This window comes from Dendrobates tinctorius, unplaced genomic scaffold (assembly GCF_039654945.1).
Source record: "Dendrobates tinctorius isolate UK_male_01 unplaced genomic scaffold, ASM3965494v1 ptg000081l, whole genome shotgun sequence".
Classification (NCBI taxonomy): domain Eukaryota; kingdom Metazoa; phylum Chordata; class Amphibia; order Anura; family Dendrobatidae; genus Dendrobates; species Dendrobates tinctorius.
The window spans coordinates 13,859,724-13,887,223 of NW_027361749.1; the positions used below are offsets into that span (position 1 = coordinate 13,859,724).

The window sequence follows — 27,500 nt, forward strand, 5'->3', positions numbered from 1 at the left end:
CCTTAGGGTCTGTGCCCACGTTGCATTTTTGAGGCAGAATATTCCTGAGCGGAAACGCACACCCTCTTCCCGGGAAAACGCATGCGTTTTTTATGCTTTTGTTAAGTGTTTTAGCATGCGTTTTCCTATGCGTTTTTGCAATACAATGTAAAATTAATGAACATGCTGCGTTTTTTTCCGATAAGCGGTTCCGTAGCAGAAAAAACCGCACCATTAGCACAACATGTGCGGATTCAATGATGATAACATGGGATGCTTTTTTTAAGCGTTTCCTTGGCAGAATCGCGCGTCTAAAAGCGCCGCGGAAACGTTTAAAAAACGCAACGTGGGCACACCGCCTAACAGTAATTTTGACCAGGGGTGCTCACACTTTTACATGCCACTGTACACTAAAGAGACAAAGGCCATTTACAGTCTCCATTTCTTTCCTTTTAGGTGGATTCCCGAAGCATACCTGTTTTAGCTAAATGGCAAAACTCACATAGCATTAAAGTTGTTCTTCAAGAACTTAGACGCATGATGATGTCCAAAGAAAATATGAAGCTCCCACAGCCTCCAGAAGGACAGACCTACAATAATTAATTGATGTGGGAATGTTTCCATACTTCCTCCCAGCCCCTGCCACGAATTTCTAAAAAGGCCTGCAATATGTATTGTTGCATGCCTCCTCTGCCTCTCCAGCTCCGAGAGGGAAAGCCCTTCTCAGCCCTTCCAACTATAAACTGGGCACAATTTGCACATGACTCCTCATTGTTGGCTTGGATGTCTCCTAGTGTTGACTCCCATTGGTCATGGACATATGATGTAACCCCCATACACCTGCACAAGCGAAAAGATATTCAGGAGTGTTGGGGTTCCAAATAAGTATTGTTTTCTGACATCGTGTTGCTTGATCATTGGGATGGACACATTCATGATATTTTTGTTTTCTGAAAGAGCAGCAGTAATCATTTTTTTTACATTTTGTTATAGGATTCCTTTCTCCGACATTTGCTGTATGTAATTTGCATTTCTGTCAGATGCTCCTTAGCAACAGACTTTGTGTCCGCGGGTACTGTCGTTAAAGGGCCCTGTCACCAGATCAAAAGTTATCAGTATCTGATCTTATTTTGTTCCTGGTGCTCCCCTGAATAATTAGTTCTTGTGTTTAGTTTTTTTTTTCTTCAATAAACCTGCAAAATGTTTCCAGAGATATGGGCCTTTTTATTTAGCACAAATTTTATTAGTCTTTTTCGAAAGGGTGTGTCTGACAGGATCCTCGGGGGCGTGTCTTTAGGCTGCTCTTCATCATTCCCTGGTGAGCCTTGCCTTCTTGTAGAGACCATAAAAATCAGGACTAAATAAAAAGTCCCATAACTGTGGAATCGTAAGGCGGGTTAAAATAGAAATAAAAATGGAATACTCAGAGGAGAAGCGGATATAAAACCAGAGCAAACACTGGCCACTTTTGCCCTGATTGATCTTCTTTAAGCTGTGTGACGTCAGTAGCTATAGACCATCTTAAGGCCGTGTTCCTACGTAGCGTAAACACTGGTTTTATTTCTGCTGTTGTTTTTTGTTTTGTTTTTTTTTTTCTTCAGAAAATTTGCTGCATTTAACTGCTCAGGCTAAATGGATGTGATTTCATGAAAACTCCTGCCCAATCTGTGTTTAACCATGTGAGGACTGCGCAATTTTTTTTTTATTTTATTTTTGCTTTTGTTTTCTCCCCCCCCTTCTTTCAAGATCCATAAGTTATTTTTAAATGTTCTGCTGACAGCCATACGAGAGCTGTTTTAATTTATTTTTTAAGGGCTGTGGGAAGCATGAGGGGTTTGTTTTTTGGTTTTGGCACTCGCTGTACTGGGGAAGTGACCTGGAAATAGGATTCTCCAGGTCAGTACAATTACTGCGATATCGCACTCGCATATTTTCTTTTTTTTTCTATTTACATAATGAAGAAAAAAACCCACTTTGATTGTGTTGCCATTTTCGGAGACCCGTAACAATTTTCATTTTCCAGTCCATGGAGTTGTGTGAGGGCTTGTTTTTTGTTGCATATCAACCTGACTTTTTTTTTTATTGATACAATGTTTCGATTGTTTATTATTATTATTATTATTATTATTATTATTATTATTATTATTATTTTTGCAAAGTTGTGGCAACCAAAAAGAAAACCCCAAACGCAATTCTGGTGTTGATGGGCCATGTGCTGTAAATGCCGCTGTCAGAGAACAACAGTGACATCCAACAGGTTAAGCCTAGCTCCACCCATGACTGCCAAGAGTGGGGCAGGCTCAACTCCTGAGTCCGCTCCTTAGGGCGCAGACAGATGGCCGGCCATTTAACTCTTCTGAGGATCGCATCACAATCCTCGGACTGACTGGCTGTCTGTCCTCCTGACCTTAGTGTGACAGCATGTATTTCTATGCATCTGTCATATGCTCAGGTCAGAAGAGCTGTTGGCCAGTCCGAGGATTGCGATATGATCCTCGTATAAGTTATACCGCAGCCTGCCTGCGTCCTTACGCCATACATATACGGTGTTAAAGATGCTGTTGAACTGTGTGGATTTTGGGTGTTTTTACCCTCATTAGTTTCTATGAAGAACATGAAAAAATGCATGTAAAAATCTCAGTTGCGTTTGTGATCTAAAAAAAAACAACACATGAAAAAAACACATGAAAAAAACGTGCATCCAAAAAGGTGGGATATGTATGAAGTGCAGTTGTCAGAGCAGATTGCTTTTTTTGGTGCGGACACCTGCAGAAAAAATGCTGCAGAAAAAAAACCGCAGTGTTTACGCTACGTGGGAACAAGGCCCAAATGGTATTTCCATCTATGAACACAATTTTGCAGGGTTACATATAGATGCAATCTACATAGAGGGATAAATACTTTTGTCTAGACCCGAGTTACAATCTGCTGACTGTTATCAGAAACAGTCAGAATTTCTGACCGCCTAGTTGAGTTCCTTTGACGCAAATCATTTTCTGTTTCTTGCATCTGATGGGCATTGCCTGGTGTAAATCTAAAACGTCCCAGAATGTAAATCACCAAGGCAAATTCTGACATAAAGCCTGAAAAAGATGCTCAATAAAAGAAACCAAAACATGCAAAATAAAAATGTTTTAAAGATTATTTTTTTCATTACCTCAAGAAAGCGTAATGGTATATGACTAGATGTGAACTTCATTTCAGGAGGACACCCACCGGGGGAGCTGGTGTCTGTTCACACCACATAATATTGCCAGAAGGCAGTTAGTGAAAGCTCTGAAGAACAATCACACCACCAGTAGAGTCCAGTCGTACTCCTCGCTGTCCTCAACCAAGCAGTCGAAAATCTTGTTGGGATAAGGTCGGCCCTGAGCATTTCTGGCCTGAGCTTTCTGTGCGGCTATAGATATTTGCAGAAAAACTGCAAAAAAACAATGACATTGGCAAGAAAAAATAATAGGCATTATACTCATAGGGTATGAGGTGAGAGCTGGTGCGCACCAAATTCACCCCCTCAATCCAGGGAGACTTCTCACAATACCTAATCTTGGTTCCAAAAGACAGCTGGTGACCAGATGCTTTGTCAGGATTTATTAAAGGGATTTCTGACCTTTGGGGACAATTTTTTTTTTTTAAATGCATGCATTAAGGCTGAAAAATCAATTTTGCAGCAGTAGGGTTTCATTCAATATTTTGTACTGTTTGTCTTTGGTAAACCATCTATTGCTGGCTGCAGAATGTTTTAAAGCATCAATGTACAGTAGAACAACTGTACGCGATCGTGCAGCTCCTTGACTAGAGAGCTAGACAAAGCAGAGCTTTCCATAGAGAAGGAGACCATTTATTATCGTATCTGCCTTTTTTTTATCAGTATACACAGCGCTGACAAAGCAGTTTGTGTGTACAATAATAAGAAGAGCTCACGGCACTTTCTCTTGATTTCCCCTGTAACTAGAGCTGGTGTATTAGCCCAGTTACAGGGGAAATCAGATAAAAGTAAAAGTATTTCTGTGTTGAAATGCCCCCAATGGTCTTTTATGACCTAATGGTGGGCACAATATGTGAAATTATTGAAAAATAAAACTACGGTGGGTAAAAAAACAAAACTAGATGAAAAAGCACTGCCAGTCAAAATTATTTCTCGCCCTGCCTCTATTAATAAAAAACCTCCATTGCCGATATATAAAAATAATTGTTAGAAAAAGGACAACAAATTTTAAAATATATTTCAGTTGTCCTTTGTAGTCATAAAAAAAAGTGAAAGGCAGATATATTTTCTTTATTTTCTCACTGATATTGTCTAAAAAAAGTATGAAAATAACATAAAAATAAGCAAAAAAAGGCAAAATTTAATTAAACATCTGAAAGAGAAAACAATTGACTGCACTTTAAATATGTATGAGAAAGTGTGACTAGTTTGGAATTGGTCGGTACTGGTTAAATGCATTCAATTTGTTTTGGGGAGGTTATTAAGCCAAGGGTCTTCTTCTGTCTTCTGGAGCCTCTATTGGCCACCCCAGATTGAGGGCATCAGTTTGGTGCATGCTACTCCTTATGCTGTAATTTTTTCTTGGCCATATACTGGTAATTCATTCTCTGTTCTTTTTGTCTAGCCTCCCTTGTGTATTTTTTCTTTGAACCTATTCTGAAAGGGTTGTTAGGAGATTTCTGCTCTAAAGTCTACATACAGTTAGGTCCATATATATTTGGACAGAGACAGCATTTTTCTAATTTTGGTTCTAGACATTACCACAATGGATTTTAAACAAAACAATTCAGATGCAGTTGAAGTTCAGACATTCAGCTTTATTTGAGGGTATCCACATTAAAATTGGATGAAGGGTTTAGGAGTTTCAGCTCCTTAACATGTGCCACCCTGTTTTTAAAGGGACCAAAAGTAATTGGACAGATTAAATAATTGTAAATAAAATGTTCATTTCTAGTACTTGGTTGAAAACCCTTTGTTGGCAATGACTGCCTGAAGTCTTGAACTCATGGACATCACCAGACTCTGTTTCCTCCTTTTTGATGCTCTGCCAGGCCTTCACTGCGGTGGTTTTCAGTTGCTGTTTGTTTGTGGGCCTTTCTGTCTGATGTTTAGTCTTTAACAAGTGAAATGCATTCTCAATTGGGTTGAGATCAGATGACTGACTTGGCCATTCAAGAATATTCCACTTCTTTGCTTTAATAAACTCCTGGGTTGCTTTGGCTTTATGTTTTGGGTCATTGTCCATCTGTAGTATGAACACTAGTGACCCAGTGCCACTGGCAGCCATGCATGCCCAAGCCATCACACTGCCTCCGCCGTGTTTTACAGATGATGTGGTATGCTTTGGATCATGAGCTGTACCACGCCTTCGCCATACTTTTCTCTTTCCTTCATTCTGGTAGAGGTTGATCTTGGTTTCATCTGTCCAAAGAATGTTCTTCCAGAACTGTGCTGGCTTTTTTAGATGTTTTTTTTAGCAAAGTCCAGTCTAGCCTTTTGATTCTTGATGCTTATGAGTGGCTTGCACCGTGCAGTGAACCCTCTGTATTTACTTTCATGCAGTCTTCTCTTTATGGTAGATTTGGATATTGATACGCCTACCTCCTGGAGAGTGTTGTTCACTTGGTTGGCTGTTGTGAAGGGGTTTCTCTTCACCATGGAGATTATTCTGCGATCATCCACCACTGTTGTCTTCCGTGGGCGCCCAGGTCTTTTTGCATTGATGAGTTCACCAGTGCTTTCTTTCTTTCTCAGGATGTACCAAACTGTAGATTTTGCCACTCCTAATGTTGTAGCAATTTCTCGGATGGGTTTTTTCTGTTTTTGCAACTTAAGGATGGCTTGTTTCACCTGCATGGAGAGCTCCTTTGACCGCATGTTTCCTTCACAGCAAAACCTTCCAAATGCAAGCACCACACCTCAAATCAACTCAACTCCAGGACTTTTATCTGCTTAATTGAGAATGATATAACGAAGGGATTGCCCACACCTGTCCATGAAATAGCCTTGGAGTCAATTGTCCAATTACTTTTGGTCCCTTTAAAAACAGGGTGGCACATGTTAAGGAGCTGAAACTCCTAAACCCTTCATCCAATTTTAATGTGGATACCTTCAAATGAAAGCTGAAAGATTGAACTTCAACTGCATCTGAATTGTTTTGTTTAAAATTCATTGTGGTAATGAACCAAAATTAGAAAAATGTTGTCTCTGTCCAAATATATATGGACCTAACTGTAATAGTGAATGCAGCCCTCTAATATATAATACAAGATGTAGAATCATTTTTATATGTAAACTTTAAACTGGTGTTCAGAGGTGGGATTCATGTTACATAGGTGGTCCATCTCCGAGACTTTTTTCTTTCCCCCCTAACTACTGTATTTTTGGTTAAAAAATATTTTTTCAATTAGGGTCGATTAAAAATGCACCGTTTTTCTTTTATACGCTCTTCAACTTTGATGTGATCTGCGTTCATAAATCATCTGAGAGCGGCTCAGAAAAAGACAGATAAGCGTTAGAAACTATCCCATTAGACCTTCCGAATGAGCTCACTGACAGATTCTCAGTTAACCCGTTCTGCAGCCAGCAGTAGATCATGGGACACAGGGATGATAAAAAGTATATGGTGTTAATTTTATAATTGAGTTTCATTTAAAACTTTATCTTTAGCCACAAATACATGCATTTAGATTTAAAAAAAAAAAGTCACCAGACAACCTTTTTGAATGTTATGCAGGAAAATTCAATATAAGGAAAGTTCTCTTTCTCACAGTAAACCTAGGCTTGTAATAATCATGCCTTTATGATCTGAATGTACTTACAAAATAAAATCCTCCTTGCTGGCGCCTGATCTTCACCCACCTGTCAGAGGAATGTTTCATTCACAGATAGTTTTATTCTCAGTCCTGTATCTCAGAAGATTCTCAGCCATGAAGAACTGTGATTGTGGAAAGCGAGTCATAGCCAACTGTCGGCAGATGAGACATCTCCGCATTCCCTATGAGTCTGCCTATTAGAAACGAATAGTTTAGAGACTGGATTGGGCACATACATTGTGCTGTTTTTGACTAGTCTTGTAGCAACTTTTACAATCAGGTGGCTCATTGTTTTATAGAAAGAATCATTTTGAACAGTAATTATTGAGCTGGATGTGGAGCATTAAATAAGTTTTTTTTATTTTCCTAAATTTAGATTCTTCCCCTATGCGTGTTATATATAGGGCCAAGTATAGAATATTATTTAAAGGAGCACTCTGTTTTTTTTTTTTCTTGTATTGACCGGTAATGAGACTGTAATAAGTGCATTCTTCCGTCTTCTGCCGTTTTCAGCGCTACTCCACTCCTGCATCACGTGACCGCAGCTCTTTCTCAACGGCTCACACTGCAGACAGTTAATTCCTTTCTTAATCTAAGTCTTTGAGCGCTTCGCTCCGAGTCTCCTAGACTTGCATGGAGAAGCTGTGTGAGCGGGCTGGTCACAATTGCGGAATGAGCACTGTAACAGCGCTGGAAACGGCAGATGACGGTGGCTGGCAAGTGTTCTACTGCACAAACCTCACTCACATTACTGACTGGTAACAGAGGGGCAATGAATAAACTACTGGAGTGCACCTTGAAATGTTGAGTTGAGCAGCAGTATATTGTGGTATGGTTGACGTTTATTAGGATGGGATCATTAGTTACAAAGTGCAAATTATTAGAACCCACATGGTGCATTTGCTGGTTAATACTATGGGTAATTGCACTTTTAGCTATTGCACTTCTGCACACTGTCAATAAATAAACCCTGTAATGTCATATTCATTTACAGGGGCTTAGAGATGAGCACGGCATGAATTACTTCTCAACCTCCATATGTAAGGGACACCTGCAGGGCAGATGCAGAGCTGGACATGTCTACATCCCGGGTTTTAGGGCAATGTTAGCTTCCATTTGCCTCGAACTGTCATGTATATGTCACAAGAGAAAAGCATGAGGATAGATTAGTCAAGTGGAGGTGAATATATATCGCACTTATTCAGATGACGACCAATGCTATGTACATCGTGTTCGGCCAGGGGAGTGCTGTTGTAATGTCCGCTGCAGCGGGGACTCAAGCTGACTAGGAAACTATGATGTGTTGACGGCCGATCTTCTTGATCATGGCATTTCCAATGGGTAACTTGGTAAAGCAGCTCCTGTTTGTTCTCGAACAGACGGCAAACATTTGTTTACAGCCTTTATTCCAATAAACTGCATTCTTGTACAGCAGATATGTGAAAAAGGAGGCGGATAATGTGACTTGAGGCTGCAGCCAGTCTTACAGTGTAAATAAAATGTTGAAAGTGATCAGACTTTTGTGCTTTTTTTTTTTTTTTTTTTTAAAGGGGCAAATCATTAACGGTATTGTGTCATCACAACATATGCTCTATCATGACATTTGGACATCAAAAAGGGGGGGACTCCTACTCAGGACCATCCGTCTATAAGCCAGAGGAAAGCTTTGCTAATTAAGTAGCATTATTCTCCCCGGCATACCCCGTCCATGCATGTATTACATAATGGCCACTGAATACAGCTCAAGGGCTTGCCTAATATGAAGCTGTCCCTTTAAATAGGTTGTATGTGTTTATATGCGTGATTGAATGATGTAAAGATTAGCTGGCCATATACATGAGATGTTCAGGTTTTCCTCTTGACACCTCCATACACATAAACACTTGTTGAAAGTGTAGACCATGTACCGGGGTGGTCTCTCAGAATACCACGGGCCTATGACAGAACAAAACCAGGCAATTTGTTCATGAATTTTTTTTTTTCCATCATACATGACGGCACCACAAGAGAGAGGATCCGCCCTTCAAGGACAGGAAACCTTCAAGATAAAAGGGGCGGCTCCTCTCCACCTCAGTTGGTTTCCTGTCCTTGATGGGAAAACCTCAAGATGAAGACTCTTGAAGAAAGAAGAGGATGCCTGGACCTGGGTCGTATGGTTATTGGCAGGTATGGGTCTGCTACATCTGTCACCAGGTACCGGGAGTCGCCTCGGGGGCCATGTATTGCCATGCCCCCCCCCCTGAGCGAACGCATGGCCACAGCCCGTGAGGCAAACGCCCGGATGAAAACAGGAGCCTCGGAGGCCACATTGAGTGCACCCTCGACGCCAACAAAACCCCACAAAGGTACTCGGAGGCCACATATTACTGTGCCCTCCCTGTCGACATCTGGTGGCCATGCAGCCAGTGAGGCACATCGGTGCCTGGGCAGAATTGAAGCTCAGAGGCCTCGGTTATGGGTATCCCTGTTGAGCCCAGACCCCATTGGACGTGAGCACTGGAAGGAAGTAAGATAACTGATTCAGTGGTGGCCAGGGTGACGATCCTCCGGTAAAGCTGGGTCCTGTGGGACCGCAGGTACGAGGGGGGCAGCAGGTGTCATGGCGTGGGAACGCCAGGAATGGAGCGAGAGCGCACATCGGAAGTGACCTGGGAGCGCACCGGAAGTAGAATCCGGAGGCGCGCAGGCAGCGCGTACACCCTGAGAACAGGTGCCGACCTGGGCACCTGTAGGGAGCATGCACCAGAAGTGCTCCGGAAGTAGAGGGACACGCCAGCAGCAGGTACCTCGGGGCAGAATGTGGTCGCCGGGTGCATGCACACACGTGATCCTCAGCCGGGTGTGCACAGAGTGCATACACCCGGGTAATAAACGGGGACACGGACACTGGATAAAGCGGCGCGCACCGGATGTGGTTGCCGGGTGTGCGCATAGGCCAGCTTCAGTGCGCATGTGTGGGGATACATCCAGGAAGCACAAGTAACTGGCAGGTGCAGGATCAACCAGGTGATCAATCAGGGAAAAAAAAGGGATAATGCTGTTATTTAAAGGCAGTTAGAAGTGCTGGCGGGCGTCACCGGGCCATTACTAGGCTGAATGTGACTGCTCTAGTCAGGAAGCAGCAGCTAAGTAGCTTGTGAGATGGAGAGCCTTTCGCCAGAACACTTACAGCCATACCAGGAGGTGCAAGATAGGCGGTCTCGCTCAAATGAGAAGAGCCAGATGCGCCATAACAGCAGTGGAAGCCGCTCAGGCAGGGTACGGGTGGATCGTCATGGTTCTAAAAAGGAGGGGTCCATAGTCTCAGTGGGAGACAGCAAGAAGACCAGTCAGCCTCCAGATCTGGTACCCATTCTGTGAAGCGTCCGAGTGGTGAGTGAGCTTAGAGAAAGTCCAGCACGCTAATGTCTGTTCTCTTTCTCTCTCTCTCTTGTCTCCTCTCTCCCCTCTTTTTACATACATCGGTGGGGTGGAGTATAGGAGGTCACTAAGAAGAGTAAATCAAAATCTAAGAATAAGGAATGTCCCTTAGGAACATCCTGGAATAAGAGATTATGCCAGGACTGTATTGAAAAGACAGTAGCCGGAGAGACACCTTCTTTCGCTGAAAACCTGAGATTCAGTCAGATATCTGTAAATCAGTGAGGGCTATACAATCAACGGATACGGATAGCAAAGCAGGGGATAGGTCCAGGCCCTCATTGGTCTCAGGAGAACTCCACAGGATCAGAGGAGGACTCGGATAAATCCCGCTACTCAGAAAGTAGTTCTGATGAGGAAGATGCATTCCCAGCGGAAGCTACAGATAAGCTTATAAAAGCAATCCGATCTACCATGGGGCTGGTAGATGAGCGAGCAAAAAAGATGGCCCAGGAACTCGTGTATGGCGGTTTGCAAAAGAAAAAACGTAGAGCCTTCCCTATTAACGAACAGCTGCAAGGACTCGTACAAAGGGAATGGGAAAAACCAGAGAAGTCCCAGATAGTCAATTCCCTGAGAAGGAGATACCCCTTTGATGAAGAGGCATCCTCATCCTGGGATAGGGCTCCAAAGATTGACGTAGCGATCTCAAAAGTCCTCCCTGTCCTTTGAGGATTTAGGTTCCCTGAAAGAACCTCTGGACAGAAAGACAGTTGTCTTAAAACAGCCTGGGAGGCTTCGGCTGGGGCACTAAGGCCGGCCATCGCGGCCACTTGTGTGGCTAGATACCTAAAAATATGGGTTGATAACCTGGAGGATCAGCTAGAGCAAAGAGTTCCCAGGGAGTCTATCCTAGAAGCAGTACCGGCTATAAGAGAAGCGGCGGTATTCCTAGCTGAGACTTCAGTGGATTCAGCAAGGCTAGCAGCAAAATCAGCAGCTTTGACTAATGTGGGACGCCGTGTGGAATGGCTTAAATGCTGGCCGGGGGACACACAGGCAAAGATGAAACTCTGCTCTCTGCCGTGTGAGGGAAATTTCTTGTTTGGACCAGCACTGGATGACGAGTTGGAGAAAGCCGGCGATGAGAAGAAAAATTTCCCAAAACAGCCATTTCAGGCCTTTCGGAGGGGCCGGAGGTTGAGAAGACAGCAGTACAAGGACCGGAACAGAATCTGCTCTGACAAGCGATCCAGAGGGGGAGAGGCTTCTACTTTGGCAAGCCCTCCAAAGACACCAAAAAACCCTCCCAGTTACGGTCCTTCTCAGGTGGGAGGAAGGCTCTCTCACTTCCTCCCAGCCTGGGAGAGGATCTCATCCAGCATCTGGATCCGGCAAATTGTGGGATCAGGTCGGGATTTAAGGTTCCACCACTGGCCTCCACGAAGATACATGCAAACTCCAGTACAGTCCTCACAAGAAAAACAAGAGAGTCTGGAAGGGGAAGTAATCTCGCTCCTAGACAAACATGTCCTGGAAGAGGTGTCGGTAGAGGAAAGAAAGGAAGGTTTTTACTCCGCCCTATTTCTTATAAAAAAAGACAATTCCTGGAGGACGATTATAAATCTAAAGGGCCTCAACAGGTACCTGATATTCCCATCTTTAAAGATGGAGACAATAAGATCATCAGTAAAACTCCTATTTCCTCAGTGTTATATGGCCGTCCTGGACCTCAAGGACGCTTATTACCACATCCTAATCCGGCAACAAGATCGCAAATATCTCAGAGTGGCAGTCCAGATGGGGTCACAGTGGCGTCACTTTCAGTACAGGGCTCTGCCCTTTGGGGTAGCGATAACCCCTCGAGTTTTCACAAAATTAATTGCAGAGGTCACAACGCTTCTCAGAGAAAAAGATACTCTGGTGATACCATATCTGGACAACTTCTTGATAGTGGGAAGAAATCTCCCTCACTGTCAAGAACAAGTCAGAATAGTGATGGAAACACTACAGACGCTGGGATGGCAGCTGAACCTCAAAAAATCCAAACTGGAACCAGCAATGATCCAGAATTTCTCGGGGTTAACAGTGGACTCGGTGGTGCAGGAGTGTCGCCTCCCAGAGGAGAAAGAAGAAAAAATAAAAAAAATAATTGTAACAACAATAAAAAAGCCGGAAATGACTCTGAGAAAGGGCCATGTCGGTGTTGGAGTCTCTAACCTCCTGCATACCGGTGGTAAAATGGGCCCAGTTCCACACAAGGGAACTGCAATGGTGTGTGCTGCAGAATGACCTGAGACTTCAGGGACAGTTAGAGCGGAAGCTCATCCTCCCCGGACTCTGTACTCCAGTCACTCAGATGGTGGTTACAGATAGTCATATCCAAGAGGAGTACCCTGGACATACACAGCCTGCAAGGTAGTCACAACGGACGCCAGTCCTTGGAGGTGGGGATCCCACATAGACACACTGGCTCCAGGATCCCTGGGCCCAGGAGGAAAGAAATCTATCCTCAAACGATTGGGCACTTCTAGCAATCGAAAGGGCGCTAAAGGGGTTGTTGACACACCTAAGAGAACACCATGTGAGAGTCCTATCGGACAACCGAACAGCGGTCGCATATGTAAACCACCAGGGGGGGCACCTGTTCTCAGTCTTTGATGCAGATAACAGAGGATCATGACTCTGGCAGAACACCAGTTCCTCTCACTATCGGCCCTGCATATCCGAGGTGTAGACAACCTGAAGGCAGACTTTCTGAGCAGGAACCACTTGAGGCAAGGAGAATGGTCCCTAAAAGAGTCTATTTTTCAAGTACGCATGTGGGAAAAACCCAGTATAGATCCCTTTGCCTCAAAAGCCAACAGGAAGGTTCAGAAATTCTGTTCGCTAAGTCCAGCAGACAGGCCGTTGGCAGTAGACGCCTTCAGGATAGAGTGGACATCAGGTATCATGTACGCCTTCCCTCCAATATGCCTCATACCAGCGGTTCTGAGGAAGATTAGGGAGGACAGAGCCAGAGTGGTTGTGATAGCCCCCTTTTGGCCAAAAAGACCATGGTTCAACTGGCTGAGAGTAACGTCAGTGACGGACCCATGGGTACTCCCAGAGGACCAGGACCTTCTAACACAGGGTCCCTTCAATCACCCTCAGAAGTCCAGGCTGCATTTGACAGCCTGGAATTTGAAAGGTCACTACTAGAGAAAAAGGGATTCTCAGCGGGGTTAATATCCACCTTACTCAGTAGCAGAAAACCAGTGGCTACAAAAATTTATGGGAGGTTATGGAAAAAATTCTTATCTGTCTCAGGTCCAATACGGGAAGGGGAAGTCCCGATAGTGGCAATACTGGAATTTCTGCAGAAAGGTTTAGAGTTGGGGTTAGCTGTTAGTACCCTCAAAGTACATGTCTCAGCCCTGGCAGCTTTATTCAACTGTAACCTGGCAAACAATAGGTGGGTGACCAGGTTTATCTGAGCCTGTACTAGAGCTGACTCTGTCCCATCTCCTACTCCTCCTCCTTGGGATCTAAATTTAGTCTCATCTCTGATAGAGAGTCCGTTTGAACCACTAAACACAACATCAGATAAAATTCTAACATTAAAAACAGCCTTATTGGTGGCGCTCACATCGGCCCGTAGTATTGGGGAATTACACGCATTGTCAGCAAACCCTCCCTACACTCAGGACATGGATGATAGAGTTGTGTTAAAATTAGATCCAGCATACCTTTCCAAGGTGGTATCAAAACACCATAGGGCTCAGGAGATAGTCTTACCATCATTTTGTCCTAACTCTAACAACCAGGAGGAGAGGCTTCATTGCCTAGATGTGAGGCAATGTCTCCTGCAGTATTCAGAGGTAACGAGACCTTGGAGAAAGCAGAGGGCCTTATTTGTCTCATTCCAGGGGGCAAGGAAGGGCCTTAAAGCCTCTAAACAGACTATAGCTAGATGGGTGGAGAGGCCATTATTCTAGCGTATAGTAGTGCAGGCAGGGTTGTTCCAGAGGGCCTAAAAGCCCACTCCACGAGGGCCATGGCGACGTCTTGGGCGGAGAGAGCAGACTCCTCCATCGACCAGATCTGTAAGACTGCCACTTGGTCCTCTCTGTCTACCTTTTTTAAACATTATAGGTTAGACCTATCTGCTACCTCTGATCTCACATTCGGGAGAAGAGTGTTACAAGCAGTGATCCCTACCTAAGAGAATGCAAATCTCTGTAACTCTCTCGTGGTGCCGTCATGTATGATGGATAACACGGGTATTACATACCTGGTAGTGTGTTTTTTCATGAGACATGACGGCACCCTTATATTTTTCATGAGACATGACGGCACCCTTATATTCCCTCCCTATTGATCACATGCATTATTAGCATTATACACTCCCTTGGGTGTTGGAAATTTAGTAGTATAAAGGATGTGTTACTTATATGTACACTAACCTGCGGAGTTCCTCTCGTGCTCTGTAAAACAACTGATGCGGAGAGAGGAGCCGCCCCTTTTATCTTGAAGGTTTCCTGTCCTTGAAGGGAGGATCCCCTCTCTCGTGGTGCCGTCATGTCTCATGAAAAAACACATTACCAGGTATGTAATACCTGTGTTTTTTACTAACAAAGAAAACTATTACTCTGGAAATAGTAGGAAAGAAGCACAGTTAACTATCACACACACTTAACCCGGATCAGTTGGACCCCTGCACTGCACGACCGATAGGCCCAGTATGTTCTACTGGGTACACTATAATTTGCCTGACCTGTGGTCCTGCCTAATGTGGTAACCAGGAGTTACCCAGAGCAAGGGTGTGATTAGATGAATGCAAGAGGCGGCCCCTGCTGTGCAGAGATTCACAAACTTAACAATTCTCTACAATTGCAATTCTCTTATCTATGTGACGGACTCAGCTCCTGCTGAGCCCATTTTTTGAGTGGACCCTCTGGGTCGTGGCACCCACCCACCGAGGGCGAGCTGACCTTGTGAGAATCCACCCCCTATACAGGGAGTGTCAGGGGCAAGACCAAGGGGGTGAGCCACCACGACTGCTGGGACCAGACGGCCGGCTCAGGGGACACTAGACGAGTGTCTGACGACAAGGACGAGCAGGAAGCAAGACGAGACTAGACGTAGGTGCAAGGTATCTTCATTAGAATAACACAAGATCACATACAGAGAAAACAAGCAAAACGTGCAAGGTGCGCGCGTGGGCACGCCAAGGTCCATAACATGGTACGTGCCAGATGGCACGCCTAGGCACAGGTAATGGCATAATGGCATCGGACTCCGGACTGCTGGAAAACCGACAGGGTCCAGGGATCAGGCTGCGGACGTCAGCTCCGGACATCAGGCCGTAGTCATCTGGTTCCGGACCTCTGGCAACGGTCAGCAGGTTCCGGGCATCCGGCAGGCAAACCAGGGTTCAGGCAAGGAGGCACGACAGATATCCAAGCAGGGTGCGTGTTTAGGGAACACGCCAAGGTCCAAGGCTAGGTGCGTGTGTAGGGGACACGCCAGGGTCCAAGGCTAGGTGCGTGTGTAGGGGACACACCAGGGTTCAAGACTAGGTGCAAGGCAAGGTGCGTGTGTAGGGGACACGCCAGGGTTCAAAGCGAGGTGCGTGTGTAGGGGACACGCCAAGGTTCGCAAACGAGACAGGGTGCGTGTGTAGCCACGCCAAAGCATAGAATAAGACAGTGCGTGTAGAGACACGCCAAGGTACAAGGTATAAGACAGAGTGCGTGTAGAGACACGCCAAGGGACAAGACAGAGTGCGTGTAGAGACACGCCAAGGGACAAGACAGAGTGCGTGTAGAGACACGCCAAGGGACAAGACAGAGTGCGTGTAGAGACACGCCAAGGGACAAGACAGAGTGCGTGTAGAGACACGCCAAGGGACAAGACAGAGTGCGTGTAGAGACACGCCAAGGGACAAGACAGAGTGCGTGTAGAGACACGCCAAGGGACAAGACAGAGTGCGTGTAGAGACACGCCAAGGCACAAGACAGAGTGCGTGTAGAGACACGCCAAGGCACAAGACAGAGTGCGTGTAGAGACACGCCAAGGCACAAGACGGTGCGTGTAGAGACACGCCAGGGTTCAGAGCAGGGCTGCGTGCTAGGAGCTACGCAGGGACGCACACCTCACTGGCCAATGCACACGGCTGTAACGCCAGCACGAGGCACGACTAAGGCACAGGAGGGGGCAAAGGAACCTTCGTGATAGGAGCCACACCAGGTTCAGGGCAGGGTGCGTGCTAGGAGCCACGCCAGGGTTCAAGGCAGGGTGCGTGCTAGGAGCCACGCCAGGGTTCAAGGCAGGGTGCGTGCTAGGAGCCACGCCAGGGTTCAAGGCAGGGTGCGTGCTAGGAGCCACGCCAGGGCACAAGGAAGGGCTGCGTGCTAGGAGCCACGCAGGGGGCACGCCACACTGGCCAGTACACACGGCTGTACACAAACACGTGGCACTTACCACGGCACAGGAGACGGCCAAGGGGAACCCACGCCGGGGTTCAATGCAAGGACAAGGCAGGGAACAAGGCAAGGAATACAGGCAGAAACAGAGCCAGGTCAGAGAGAGGACAGAGTCTAGCAGCGGAGCGTAGGCAGAAGCCCAGAGCCGGGCCAAGGGAAGACCTTGGGACTAGACAAAGAAACGAGCACTAAGGAGAGGAGAAATGGTGCGTGTGCCAGGGAGCAGTACAGAGCACCATAGGAGAGAGCGAGGCAGAGCAAGCAAAGACTGAGACCATAGGGAGGAACACAAAGCAAGGAATAGCAAGGCAGAGAACACAGGGAGGACTACAAGTCAAAGCATAGCAAAAGCAAGACATAGCAAAACAGGCGAGGCAGAGAACACAGGAAGGACTACAAGTCAAAGTATAGCTAAGGCGAGACATAGCAAAACAGACTAAGACAAAGAACAGCAGAAGGACTACAAGGCAAAGCAAGGCAAAGACAAACATGGCACGAGAGACAACACAAGACATGGCACAAGACAAGAGGCGGAATACGAGCACGGAGCGTGTGCAGAGACGCACTACAGAGCAAAGTGCAAGGGCACAGAATAGAGGGAGCAACCCCACAGACCCAGAGCCTTGCAGGGAAGCAACACAATAATCAGGCCCTGAGCATAGGAAGAGGCGGCCTGATATAGGGCATAGCACCTCCTCCTCCAGGTCAGGACCAGGGGAGAACTTCGGGGATTCTAGACATGACGAGATGATAGCAGAACCAGACAGTGCAGGATCTTAGGAAACGTCACATGATCAGGGTTTCAGACATGACGAGAAGATCACAGAAGGCAGAGCAGAAACGCAGGGATCCTGCAGCTCAGACATGAGGTGAGTCTGCACACAGCTCTAGCGAACATGCAGGACAGCAGACAAAACATGCGCATGCACATCGCTCCAGGAGTTCTTGAGACAAACAGACATGGCGGACGTGACAATCTATTTATACACAAGCTCACCCACTGAAGGGAATATCTGGCTAAGGGTTACAGCCCCAGGGCCGGGCTGGCCATCTGGCAATTCTGGCAAATGCGAGAAGGGCCTGTCTGGTCATGGGCCGCCTTTTCTGCTAGGTAGTTAACAGAATCGGTGTTCTCAAGACAACCATACTGTTAAGAGTTGTGATGGAGCACAAAGTAGCTGACTGTCACTTACCCCAGCAGGCCACGGGTATCATTAGAAATATTGGTCTGATAGTAAATCTTGCTTTCCTCCATCCAGAGTAATATATCCTATCTGGTGCTCAGGGACGGGGACAGCATGGGCCTGTGTGATTTTGAAATGCCAGGGCTGAATTTCAGCCCCAGTCCGTACCTGCAAAGCCCTCTTAGCAAATAATGGCTCTATGTGTGATTTTAGGTTTGGCGCCAAACTCTCTGAAGTCTGCGTGGTTGCTCCCACCGGGATCCCTGTAGTGGGGCCTGAGCTCAGGACTTACCGGCTGTTAGCTGAACACAGAAGTGGCTGCCTAATTGTCAGAACGGCCGTTTAGCTGGGAGACCGTGGAGTGGATCCTGGGCTTGTCACCTGGAACACAGTATTTGCCTGACAGGTTAGCAGAAGGTCATTCACGTCACAGCCAATGCATTGGGTGGAATGCAACTCTGCATCCAACCACAGTCATCTCCCCAACATAATTCTTCTTCTCTGACAGGAATCACAGGGACAGTTGCACCTTTCCTCAGTAATCTGACCAGCTCCTAGCACACTGCACACACCCATTCTTCTTACCTCTCCGGTGCTCCTGTCACCTCTTGTCTCTTACTAACTGCACTCCAAGATGGCCGCCTGCAACTCTCACTTCAGTTTTCCAACTGTCGCTTGTTCTCTCCCTGTGTGCCAACTGACATACAGGCAGGGGTGGGATTCAGCCGCTTCTCCCCGGTTTGGTGGAACTGGTTGTTAAAAAAGCAGCCGGTTCCCCGAACCGGGGAGATCCAGAGCCACGATCCGGTACTTTGATGTTGCAGGCAGGATCTGGAGCAGAGGAGGACTCTTGCTCTGCTTCCTAGCCCTGCCCGCCGGATATCGCGCACTGATACGTGCTCTGTCTGACTACTGGGACTGAGCACAGCACACCCCGGCGGCCCCCGCGCACTGATTCCTGCGGCAGTGCGGCTATTGGCGGGTAACTGGAGCTGGAGGAGTCACGGCGTGCCGCTGCCCAGTGTGAGCTGAGTTACTTCAGACGCGTTGCAGCCTGTCACTGTGCACTGTACTCCAACGCCAGGTCAGTATGTCACTGTGCTGCCTATTGGGGACCTGTGCTGCCTATTGGGGACCTGTGCTGCCTATTGGGGATCTGTGCTGCCTATTGGGGACCAATGCTGCCTATTTGGGACCTGTGCTGCCTGTTGGGGACCTGTGCTGCCTATAGGGAACAATGCTGCCTATTGTGGACCTGTGCTGTCTATTGGGGACCTGTGCCTGCCTATTGGGGACCTGTGCCTGCCTATTGGGGACCTGTGCCTGCCTATTGGGGACCTATGCTGCCTATTGGGGACCAATGCTGTCTATTGGGGACCTGTGCTGCCTATTGGGGACCTGTGCTGCCTATAGGGAACAATGCTGCCTATTGTGGACCCGTGCTGTCTATTGGGGACCTGTGCCTGTCTATTGGGGACCTGTGCCTGCCTATTGGGGACCTGTGCTGCCTATTGGGGACCTGTGCCTGCCTATTGGGGACCTGTGCTGCCTATAGGGAACAATGCTGCCTATTGGGGACCTGTGCCTGCCTATTGGGGACCTTTGCTGCCTACTGGGGACCTGTGCTGCCTATTGGGACTTTTAATTACCGTTAGGGCGCAGACAGACTGTCATATGAATCAGAATGTAGTGCACAGCCTGGCCAGCCGGTCAGTCAAGTGATACAGCTGCATAGAAATATGCATATATTTGCTATATATATATATATATATATATATATATTGCTTTATATATGCATATAGCTGTCACACTCGAGTCAGGAGAACCGCTGGCCAGAAGGTGCACTGTACTGATCTCATTCAAATTTTTTTTTTTTTCAACTGTTTGACTGCACCCCTACTTGTATATGTTTGAGGAAAAGGTGTGTGTAAATGGGTGTGGCTTAATAATGGATGTGGCTTAAAATGGGTGTGGCTTCAAAATGGGGGTGGTTTTCCTACACACAAACACAGAACCTGTTGTTAAAAATTTGAATCCCACCCCTGCATACAGGTGACAGATGTATGAATCTGCAAGCCGCTGCCATCTAGTAACACCAATAACATCTTTTATGTTTACACAGGTAAACAGGTTGGTGTGGAGTGGGAATCTTCAACCACCCCCTCACAAAAGCTCATTTCCAATGGGGAGAGAGGAGAAAGCTGCTGGCAGACTACTCTGACACAGTAATAGAGTGCAGCAAGACATCTGTGTGCTAAAGCCTGTATAAACAGTGTGAGCATTGGGAGAGGAATGCCGAAAGATGAGTAGAAATTAATTTTATACTAGTCTGGATAGTGAAAGAGTGTGGAGCTCCCAGAGCAGCTGTGAAAGGGAATGTAAGTAATGGATCTCTGATTCCTGCAGATAAAAGTGAAGTTGTCTGAAGGGCTGCAGACACAGCTCTTGGGCATACCACCTGCAGACCCATGAGCACAGAGCCAGCACAGAACTGTTTCTAGCAGAGAACTCTGTAAAGGGGTATTCCGAGGTCTAAGATCCTATCCCAATATGTAGTAGGTGTAATAATAATATTAACAAATGTTTCCATAGTTGTCATGGGAGATTTCAACTATCCAGACATTTGTTGGGAATCTCTCTCAGGCAAAACTAACAGGTCAAGGAAATTCTTATCCTCTCTTGCTGACAACTTTATCTTCCAAAAGGTAAGGGAGAAAACAAGGGGAACTGCTACTTTGGATCTAATCCTTATAAACAGGGAGGAAATGGTTGAGGAGGTAAAAGTGGCTGGGACCCTAGGAGGTAGCGACCATGCTATTTTAGAATTTTGGATTACTAGAGGTGGAAGACCTGTGAAGACTCAGACGTCAAGGTTAGATTTCAGAAAGGCAGATTTTAAGGGATTCAGAAAGAGAATTGGAGGGATCCAATGGCTGGATATCCTTAAAGACAAAAATGTCCAGGAAGGATGGGAAATCTTGAAAAATGAAATTCTCAAAGCACAGTTGTTAACAATTCCGAAAAGAGGGAAGAATAGGAAGCATTTAAGGAAACCAGGATGGATGAACACAGAACTTAAGCACATGCTAAAAAGGAAGAAAAAAATGTTTATAAAATGGAAAGAGGGAGGCATATCTAAAGAAGAATATAATGCTGTCTGCAGAACCTGCAGGGCACAAATCATATTATCTAAAGCTGAAAATGAACTGAGGCTTGCAAGAGATGTCAAAAGCAATAATAAAGGATTTTGGGGATATGTCAAAAGTAAAAGAAAAGTCAAAGATGCTATAGGATTTTTACAGGATGAAAATGATGAAATGGTAAGACAGGATGTTGAGAAGGCTGAACTTTTAAATTCCTATTTTGCATCTGTTTTCTCTCAGAAAGGAAATGCAACATCAACTGTTCTTCACTGTCATATTAAGGGAATAGAAGAATCCAGGATATCTATAAACAGAAAGATAGTGAGGAAACACTTAGCTAACCTAAATGAATTCAAGTCTGCAGGTCCAGATGAATTACACCCCAGAGTACTGAAGGAGATAGCAGAAGAAATTTTTGAACCCCTCTCCATAATCTTTGAAAATTCTTGGAGAACAGGAGAAGTGCCAGAAGACTGGAGAAGAGCAAATGTTGTTCCTATCTTCAAAAAGGGGAAGAAGGTGGACCCAGGCAACTATAGGCCGGTGAGTCTGACTTCTATACCAGGAAAGATCTTTGAACAAATTATTAAACAACATGTATGTCAATACCTGGATAAGAATGAAGTGATTAAACAGAGTCAGCATGGGTTTCTAACTAATAAGTCATGTCAGACTAACTTAATTTCCTTCTATGACGGTATCACTGATTGGGTGGATCAAGGAAATGCTGTAGATATAGTATATCTTGACTTCAGCAAAGCATTTGACAAAGTCTCTCATACAATCCTTATTGAAAAAATGACTAAGTATGGAATGGACAAGGCAACTGTTAGGTGGATTCATAACTGGCTTAGTTATCGGACCCAAAGAGTGGTCGTAAATGGCTGCACATCCAGTTGGAAGAATGTCTCAAGTGGGGTACCACAGGGCTCTGTCCTGGGCCCTGTATTGTTCAACATCTTTATCAACGATTTAGATGAAGGAATTGAGGGTAAACTGATTAAATTTGCTGATGACACAAAGCTAGGAGGGATAGCTAATACTAGAGAAGAGAGAGAGAGGATTCAAAAAGATTTAAATAAACTGGAGAAGTGGGCAGCAACTAACAGAATGGTTTTTAACAGGGAGAAATGCAAAGTACTACATCTGGGCAATAAAAATGAAAAAAGCATATATAGAATGGGAGGAATAGGGCTAAGTGACAGCACATGTGAAAAAGACTTGGGTATACTAATAGATCACAGACTGAATATGAGTCAACAGTGTGATGCAGCAGCAAAAAAGGCAAATGCAATTCTAGGATGTATTAACAGAAGCATACAGTCTAGATCACGTGAAGTCATTATTTCCCTCTACTCCTCTTTGGTCAGACCTCATCTGGAATATTGTGTCCAGTTTTGGGCACCACATTTTAAAAAAGACATCAACAAACTGGAGCAAGTTCAGAAAAGAGCGACCAGAATGGTGACCGGTCTGCAAACCCTGTCTTATGAGGAAAGGTTGCAGGATTTGGGAATGTTTAGTTTGCAAAAGAGAAGACTGAGAGGAGACTTAATAGCTGTCTACAAATATCTAAAGGGCTGTCACATTGTAGAAGGATCAACTTTATTCTCATTTGCACAAGGAAAGACTAGAAGCAATGGGATGAAACTGAATGGGAGGAGACACAGATTAGATATTAGAAAAAACTTTTTGACAGTTAGAGTGATCAATGAGTGGAACAGGCTGCCACGAGAAGTGGTGAGTTCTCCTTCAATGGAAGTCTTCAAACAGAGGCTGGACAGACATCTGTCTGGGATGATTTAGCGAATCCTGCTTTGAGCAGGGGGTTGGACCAGATGGCCCAGGAGGTCCCTTCCAACTCTACGATTCTATGATTCTATGATTCAATCAGAAATGTAGTATAGTTCTTCTGATTCGCTATGTCGCTTACCTCATGTGCAGGCATTGCAGTAGCTTAGTTATCCATGGTTACAACCACTAACAACTAACTGTCACTGTATGAGTGGTCGTAACCATGGATACCTAAGCTACTGCACTACTCTGCACATGAGGCAAGCGACACAGCTAATCAGAAGAACTATACTACATTTCCAATTGGAGGGATTTGCTAATATTATTACACCTACTGCATATTGGAATAATATCTTGGAGATGGGAATCCCCCTTCAAAGTATTGTTCCTACAATCACATTTTTCACAGTGCAAAATATATGCATACTTATTGATAGTATACAGACTATTTCCAATATAATGTTTCTTGCATCTTTGTGTCTTTTTTCATCTCTATTTGTGCTTCATATTCCTTAATGGACAGTTGTATTGTTATCTGCTAAAATTATATTTCCCAGCCACACTTGCTTCTCAATGCAGCAGAGCCCTCCTCACTCCTGTGTTCTCCTGACAAGTCCAAGCTAATCCAAATGTACATTTCACCTTATGCTTCTGTGCACTCTCTGCTCTTCTACAGTACCCTACCTGACCTATTTTATATTGTGCCATTTGAATCTGTATAGCTGTTATGTCATTGTCTTATTGTCTCTGTCAATTCAATTGTCATGCGCGCCTCCACAATGAAGCTTTTAGTTGCTACACAATGTACAGCCGTGTTTGTTGTATGCTACTGAGAGATCCCTGAAGTGAAATTACAAATGCTGCTCTGCTGATGCATATGGCAGAAGATTGTCTTCTGTGATATGCATCAACAGTAGCATTTTCAGTTTCACAGAACTGGTCTCAGCAGATTTAAAGCTGAGTTATATTGATACAAATGAATCTGTACATGTGGACATTTTAATACCACATTTTGATTTTGGGAATTACCTCTTTAAAGGGAATGTGTCAACAGAAAATTATCTACTGTTTAAATTCCGTTTTTGCGCAAAATCTATTGTTTAAATTTTTTTGGTTATGTATTTTTTATTTTCATATCAGGAACCGTATTAAAAATAAATGTTAGAAATATTGCAACTTTCACACTCACCTACTATGAGACCACTCCACACTCGTACAACCTGTTCCTTCAGGAAATCCAAATGTGCAATAACAGCAATAGACTGACCCTATCCTTTGTATTGAAGCATCTCATGAGTGTGTGCAAGGGTCATTGTGAGGGTGAGCTATAAAAGGAGTTATTGGAAAGGTGGATCCTGTGTTATCATCTGTGTATAGGTGTTATCAGTCATTGTAATCCTGACTGTGGTGAGAAGGAATCTGCGGTAAACTCCTGAGAAGTCCGGGCATTTGAGTCTAAAATAGCTTTAATAACGAGATTTAAAATTTCTAGATTATTATTTATTTTTTTTTATTTATACAAAACAGAAGGAAACCCCATAACATTGTCAACATTTTTATTAAACAAATTTACCATCAATATCTGATTTTTAGAGACCCTTGCATGGGATTTAAAGTATCTTTTTGATAGTGAGGGTGATTAATGAGTGAAACAGGCTGCCACGAGAGGTGGTGAGTTCTCCTTCAATGGAAGTCTTCAAACAGAGGCTGGACAGACATCTGTCTGGGATGATTTAGTGAATCCTGCTTTGAGCAGGGGGTTGGACACGATGACCATGGAGGTCCTTCCCAACTCTAACAGTCTACAATTCTCTAATCTCTCCTAAAAAAAATGATTTTGGAACAGTTTTTCTGGTTTGTTTTTTGTGCTCCTCCAATCCAAAGTTTATACTCTCTTTTAATAACCATGCAAAAAAAATCACTTTAACCATCTGGGCCTTTACCATAGAAAAAGCAAATGCCCACAGAGAAGTTCTGTGGTAGATGCCCAGTTGGTTGGTTTATTACTGAGACAAATACAAGTGCTTCTCAAAAACTTAGAATATCATGAAAAAGTTAATTTATTTCAGTTCTTCAATACAAAAAGTGAAACTGATATATTCTATAGAGTCATTACAAATAGAGTTATGTATTTCAAGTGTTTATTTCTGTTAATGTTGATGATTATGACTTACAGCCAATGAAAACCCAAAAGTTGCAGTGCCTTGCGAAAGTATTCGCCCCCTGGAACTTTTCAACCTTTTCCCACATATCATGCTTCAAACATAAAAATACCAAATGTAAATTTTTGGTGAAGAATCAACAATAAGTGGGCCACAATTGTGAAGTTGAATGAAATTTATTGGTTATTTTAAATTTTTGTGGAAATTCAAAAACTGAAAAGTGACCAAGCCTATTTTGACCTTAATTACCAGGCCATTTTTTGCAAATCTGACCAGTGTCCCTTTATGAGGTAATAACTCAGGAACGCTTCAACGCACCCTAGCGATTCTGAGATTGTTTTTTTCATGACATATTGGTCTTCATGATAGTGGTAAATTTAGGTCGATAATTTTTGCGTTTATTTGTGAAAAAAATGGAAATTTTGCGATAATTTTGCAAATTTTCAAATTTTGAATTTTTATTCTGTTAAACCAGAGCATTATATGACACAAAATAGTTAATAAATAACATTTCCCACATGTCTACTTTACATCAGCACAATTTTGGAAACAAAATTTTTTTTTGTTAGGTAGTTATAAAGGTTAAATGTTGACCAGCGATTTCTCATTTTTACAACACAATTTACAAAACCATTTTTTATAGGGACCACCTCACATTTGAAGTCACTTTGAGGGGTCTATATGGCAGAAAATACCCAAAAGTGACACCATTCTAAAAACTGCACCCCTCAAGCTACTCAACACTACATTCAAGAAGATTATTAACCCTTCAGGTGCTTCACAGGAACTAAAGCAACATGGAAGGAAAAAATGGACATTTTAATTTTTCCAATAAAATTTTTTTTTAGCATCAATTTTTTCATTTTCACATGGGCAACAGGATAAAATGAATCTTAAAATTTAATAAATTAGTTTAAGATTAACACACTGGCGCCAGTCCACTTGGACAGAGAAGGAAGGTCCACTATTCCCAGATGCAGCTGGTGAATAACAGGCTCTGTGCTGGTGCCAAGAGCTAAAGCTGATAAGAAAAGAAATACACCGCGCTATACTGGGAAATGAAAAAATAATATAACTGAGTGCTCACTTGCTGATGTATGAAAAAATCACATGGTGGTGGATGTACTTTATAGCAGTATCCTGAGACTATTCACCTTGTCATTGATGTATGTTGCCTTTCATTTGGATGCCAAAACTGCTGACTAGATAATATAGGGTTAAATAAGGGTGAGTCTGTTAGTGTGTTTCAGAGAAAAAAAATGAACTAAGCTTAATTTACTCACTTGAGTATGTCAGAACCATATAAAATACATGCTGTAAATGTAGCCGTTGCTAGGTATTAAGATTGGAATGTTGCAGCCTGTTTCTGATGTAAAAAAATATAATAGTTGAAAAATAAAATGAAACACCAAAAAAGAGGGGAATAAATAGATGTTTGGGACGATAACTGAATGCTGAACTTACTGCATGCCAATTTCAACAGGCAGGGCCAGAATGATTTATCCTGTACAAAACAAATGATGGCACAGGTCCTACAAAGTGAATGAGCGTTAGTGACAGCTTGTGCCCGCTAGTGGAACGGAGTGCTTGATTCTGGTGCACTTACTTGCAGGGCCAGTGCTCAGTGAGGCAGGCTTGGGTGCTCAGCGTGAGGGCTGCTGCTGCTGCTCCATATGGAAGTGGAGACTGCCGCTGCCTCACGCGCTCTGGCCGAGAGCAACGCTGAGGGAGTCGGCGTGTGATGGGGGTGGGGCTAGTGTGACGTCACACTGGGGATAAGACGGTGGCTCAAAGGCGGCACAATACCGACGCGTTACGAGAGATAGCTACTCTCTTCATCAGGGTTGTCAACAGACTCACCCCTATTTAACCCTATATTATCTACTCAGCAGTTTTGGCATCCAAATGAAAGGCAATATACATCAATGACAAGGTGAATAGTCTCAGGATACTGCTATACATCCACCACCACGTGATTTTTTCATACATCAGCAAGTGAGTACTCAGTTATATTATTTTTTCATTTCCCAGTATAGCGTGGTGTATTTCTTTTCCTATCAGCTTTGGGCCCTAAAATTTGTTGGGAAATTACTCCTGAGTACACCGATACCTCATATGTGGTCATAAACCACTGTTTGGGTGCACGGCAGGGCGTGGAAGGGAAGGACCACCATTTGACTTTTTGAATGGAAAATTAGCTCCAATTGTTAGCGGTTGCCATGTCGCATTTGGAGAGCCCCTGTGAGCCTAAACATTGGAGCTCCCTCACAAGTGACCCCATTTTGGAAACTAGAGCCCCCAAGGAACTTATCTATATGCATAATTAGCACTTTGAACCCTCAGGTGCTTCACAAATTGATCCGTAAAAGAAAAAGTACTTTTTTTTCACAAAAATTTTATTTTAGCCTCAATTTCTTCATTTTCACATGGGTAACAGGATAAAATGGATACTAAAATTTGTTGGGCAAGTTCTCCTGAGTACACCAATACCTCATATGTGGTCATAAACCACTGTTTGGGTGCACGGCAGGGCCCAGAAGGGAAGGAGCGCCATTTGGTTTTTGAGTGGAAAATTAGCTCCAATCGTTAGCGGACACCATGTCGTGT

At 44.3% G+C, this 27,500-nt stretch overlaps 2 protein-coding genes across 3 annotated transcripts in view; both read left to right on the forward strand.

Annotated features, from left to right (window-relative positions):
* UBE2V2 (ubiquitin conjugating enzyme E2 V2) overlaps positions 1–3,109 on the forward strand; it is a 49,951-nt gene extending 46,842 nt beyond the window's left edge. Inside the window, exon 4 of the mRNA XM_073583779.1 lies at positions 436–3,109. Coding sequence (XP_073439880.1) covers positions 436–582 — 147 coding nt within the window. The 3' untranslated portion in view covers positions 583–3,109. The remainder of the gene's footprint in view (positions 1–435) is intronic.
* A 16,809-nt stretch (positions 3,110–19,918) lies between these two features.
* Positions 19,919–27,500, forward strand: part of LOC141096891 (chloride channel protein D-like) — a 346,533-nt gene continuing 338,951 nt past the window's right edge. For both annotated transcript variants that reach the window (XM_073583783.1, XM_073583784.1), the window contains exon 1: positions 19,919–20,068. The gene's annotated coding sequence lies outside the window, so the exon portion shown is untranslated. The remainder of the gene's footprint in view (positions 20,069–27,500) is intronic.